General features: G+C 38.4%; 1 protein-coding gene across 1 annotated transcript; it reads left to right on the top strand.

Annotated features, from left to right (window-relative positions):
• The first annotated feature begins 617 nt into the window (after positions 1–617).
• LOC132282304 (pentatricopeptide repeat-containing protein At2g18940, chloroplastic) lies at positions 618–3,593 on the top strand. The gene has a single exon (XM_059783925.1). The coding sequence runs from the start codon at positions 810–812 to the stop codon at positions 3,339–3,341; it is 2,532 nt and encodes an 843-aa protein (XP_059639908.1). The 5' UTR covers positions 618–809; the 3' UTR covers positions 3,342–3,593.
• The last annotated feature ends 284 nt before the right edge of the window (positions 3,594–3,877 follow it).

Below are 3,877 nucleotides of genomic sequence, written 5' to 3'. Positions count from 1 at the left end.
ATATATATTTAATAATATTATAATCAAATATATATAATATACATATATATATATAATTTATATAATAATACAAACAAATATATAAATTTATACACATATATGTATATATATATATATATATATATATATATATTGGTCCTTTTTTTACCAGATATTTTAGATTTTTGATTCTTTCTAATTAAGTTTAATTTTAGTTTTCTTCTAATATTTACAACTTGACTTGGAATATGCCTAATATTAACATTACTGATGCAAATATGAATGGTGGGAATGGTAGTTGAAAAAGAATAGTGATTGTGTCAAAAAATAACATTTTGCATAAAATGCATCATTGGAGCAGAATTGCTAAAATGTAACATTTTGACACTGTAGCAGTGTCAAAATATAGATTTGGCATCCGAACTTAGCATTTTAGCATTAGAGATACTCTAAGGTCTCTCTTTGGGGTTAACTTACTGTTTTGTATTATTTAATTATACTATATTCATATTATTTACAAAACAGTGAAGTTGCTTAATGAAATGTGGGTAGCATTAAAAAATTCAAAGTGACGCCGTTTTGCGCTACAGCCGGGGGCTACAGCAGACTATCCTTGCCGTATCGCAAGCTGTGGAGGGGAGAGGATCACAAGTTAGCGATTGTGCGAGTCTCTCCATGCCCATTTGTATGACGCTGCTGTAACTCATCCAAAATAGAACACCAATCATCTCCCTCTCTCTTCTTCCTGCAGCTCTCTCACTGCCATCCAAATCCAACCTCTTTAATCTCTTGACATCTCTCTCCAGTCTCTTGCCATCTCTCTCCCCACAATGGAAGGGACTCTTTTCCCTAACAGGCCAGCATTTCCAATCCCACAAACCAAACAAACACAATCAAACCCACGCTTGAAATTCAACCCAACAACTCTGCCTCTCCCTCCTCATCCCCCGTCCCTTCCCTCTTTCCCTTTCGACCCTCTTCTCCAACATCTCCTCCACCTCTCTTCACCGCCTCCTAACGCCAATCACAAACCAAAGCCCATCAAATCGGCTCAGACCGGTTCTCTACACATTTCTTTGGATTGTCAAGAGCAACAACAAATACATGGGACCCACCTCAACAAATCCACTTCAGTTTCATTTCCAATTATTGCAAATAACGGAGGAGAGGTTGTTCAATCAACCGGTGACGCCCTTGATTTTCTACCCATAACTTGTAAGTTCATGCTTAATTCTATTGTTCAACAGCCTATATCTAATTTGAATGCTTTCTTCGATTCTGTAAAGTTCGACTTACTTGAAGTTGATTTGGTCAGTCTCTTGAAAGGTTTAGATCTATCAGGGAATTGGAAAAAAGCCCTTTTTTTGTTTGAGTGGGTTGTCTTGAATTTAAACTCTCAAAATAACAAATTAGACGATCAGGTTATTGAATTAATGGTTAGAATTCTTGGGAGAGAGTCACAGCATTCCATTGCATCGAGGTTGTTCGATGTAATTTCCGTTGAGGACCACTGTCTTGATGTCCGAGCATACACAACAATTCTTCATGCATATTCTCGTACTGGGAAGTATGAGCGGGCAATTACACTGTTTCAACTTATCAATGAGAAGGGAATCGCTCCAACTTTGGTCACTTATAATGTCATGCTGGATGTTTATGGGAAGATGGGTCGTTCTTGGAATAAAATTTTAAGTCTTTTGGATGAGATGAGAAGCAAAAGACTTGAGTTTGATGAGTTTACTTGCAGCACCGTGATATCTGCTTGTGGCAGGGAGGGGTTATTCGAAGAAGCAAAAAGGTTCTTTACTGAGTTGAAGTCTCGGGGCTATGAACCTGGAACATTTACTTACAATTCACTACTCCAAGTTTTTGGGAAGGTAGGGATGTACACGGAAGCCTTAAGCGTGTTGAAAGAAATGGAGGAAAACAACTGCCCCCCTGACTCAGTAACTTACAATGAGCTTGTGGCAGCATATGCGAGGGCAGGATTCCAGGAGGAAGGAGCAGAAGTCATAGAAACAATGACTCGTAAGGGTATAATGCCAAATGCCATTACATATACTACCCTTATAGATGCCTATGGCAAAGCTGGAAAGGAGGATAAGGCTTTGACTTTGTTCAACCAGATGAAGAAATCGGGTTGTGTTCCTAATGTGTGTACGTACAATGTCATCCTTGGGATGCTAGGGAAAAAGTCACAATCTGGAGAGATGATGGAAATTCTGTGTGATATGAAATCAAATGGATGTTCCCCAAATCGTATTACTTGGAATACAATGCTTGCCATGTGTGGCAATAGAGGAATGCACAAATATGTGAACCGGGTATTTCGTGAGATGAAGAGTTGTGGTTTTGAGCCTGATAGAGACACATTTAATACTTTGATAAATGCTTACGGTAGGTGTGGAACTATGGTTGATGCTACAAAAATGTATGATGAGATGATTAAAGCAGGATTTATTCCATGTGTTACAACTTACAATTCACTTCTAAATGCATTGGCTCGACGAGGGGATTGGAAGGGAGCAGAATCAGTTATTTTAGACATGAGGAACAAGGGCTTCAAGCCTAGTGAAACCTCGTACTCTTTGATGCTCCATTGTTATGCAAAAGGAGGAAATGTGCAGGGGATAGAAGGGATTGCAGGTGAAATTTATGATGGTCATATCTTTCCTAGTTGGATGCTTTTAAGAACCTTAGTTCTTGTAAATTTCAAGTGTAGGTCACTGATGGGTATGGAAAGAGCATTTGAAGAATTGCAGAAGAATGGATATAAACCTGATTTGGTTTTATTCAATTCCATGCTTTCAATTTTTGTGAGGAATAAGATGTACGACCGTGCCCATGAGATGTTGCACTTGATTCATGAAAGTGGATTGCAGCCTGATCTTGTCACCTACAACAGCTTGATGGACATGTATGCCAGAGCGGGAGAGTGCTGGAAAGCAGAAGAAATCCTCAAGGGACTACACATATCTGGTGGAAAACCAGACCTTGTGTCTTACAACACTGTCATCAAAGCATTCTGCAGGCGAGGTTTCATGCAGGAGGCTATACGAACTCTCTCAGAGATGACAGCTAGAGGGATTCGGCCATGCATTATCACCTATAATACATTTGTAGCAGGCTATGCAGGGCAGGGATTTTTCACAGAAGTAAATGATGTGATCAGTTATATGATTCAGCACAACTGCAGACCGAATGAGCTAACCTACAAGACTGTTGTGGATGGTTATTGTAAAGCAAAGAAATACGAAGGAGCCATGGATTTTGTGTCAAAAATTAGAGAAAGAGATGATTTATTTGATGAACTATCTTTGCGAAGACTTGCATCTTGTATTAGGGAGAATGTGGAATCATGATAATGATAAACCTTAGTTGTATTCATGTTGTTAAATTACTTGGAACCGAGGCAGATTTCTCATGATGTAATCTTAATCCATTTCACTATCTATTTGTAATTTACCTCTGGTAAGTCTTGTCATAGTTTTAGGTACAAGTCGAAGTAGACGAGATATGAATTCATACCTGCCTTCATGTCTGAATCATTGACAATTTGTATTGGCTGCAAGGCCGGCTTTACCATGACGGTATTAGTTTTTCTTCTTTTTGCTTGTTATTGTATTATGCGAGAATGATGACCATTTAGACTCTATTGCTGATTAGAAACATGCAAACCCAAAATCATATGAATCCTTGAGACGAGAGATTCTGCAACTTCTATTGTATATGCACACATATATGCAACATTTTCTCTTTCCCTAGCTAGCTTGATTATATTTTTATTTGCTTAATTTTGTGGTGTTATATGTTGCTATTTTCATTTTGTCACTTACATTTCCCTTTGCCTCTCCGTTCATCGGAGTTCTGCGTTCCTCTCTTAGTAGAGGTGCTCTGT

Source organism: Cornus florida, unplaced genomic scaffold (assembly GCF_030987335.1).
Source record: "Cornus florida cultivar Cherokee Brave unplaced genomic scaffold, ASM3098733v1 CherokeeBrave_3.0.0_Hap2_Chr11, whole genome shotgun sequence".
Lineage (NCBI taxonomy): Eukaryota > Viridiplantae > Streptophyta > Magnoliopsida > Cornales > Cornaceae > Cornus > Cornus florida.
The sequence above is the reverse complement of the archived record's forward strand: the minus strand, read 5'-3'. Positions and strand labels throughout refer to the sequence as shown.

What these genes read in the sequence shown, in the direction of transcription:
- LOC132282304 (XM_059783925.1), top strand. Translation starts at nt 810, where the DNA reads ATGGAAGGGACTCTTTTCCCTAACAGGCCAGCATTTCCAATCCCACAA.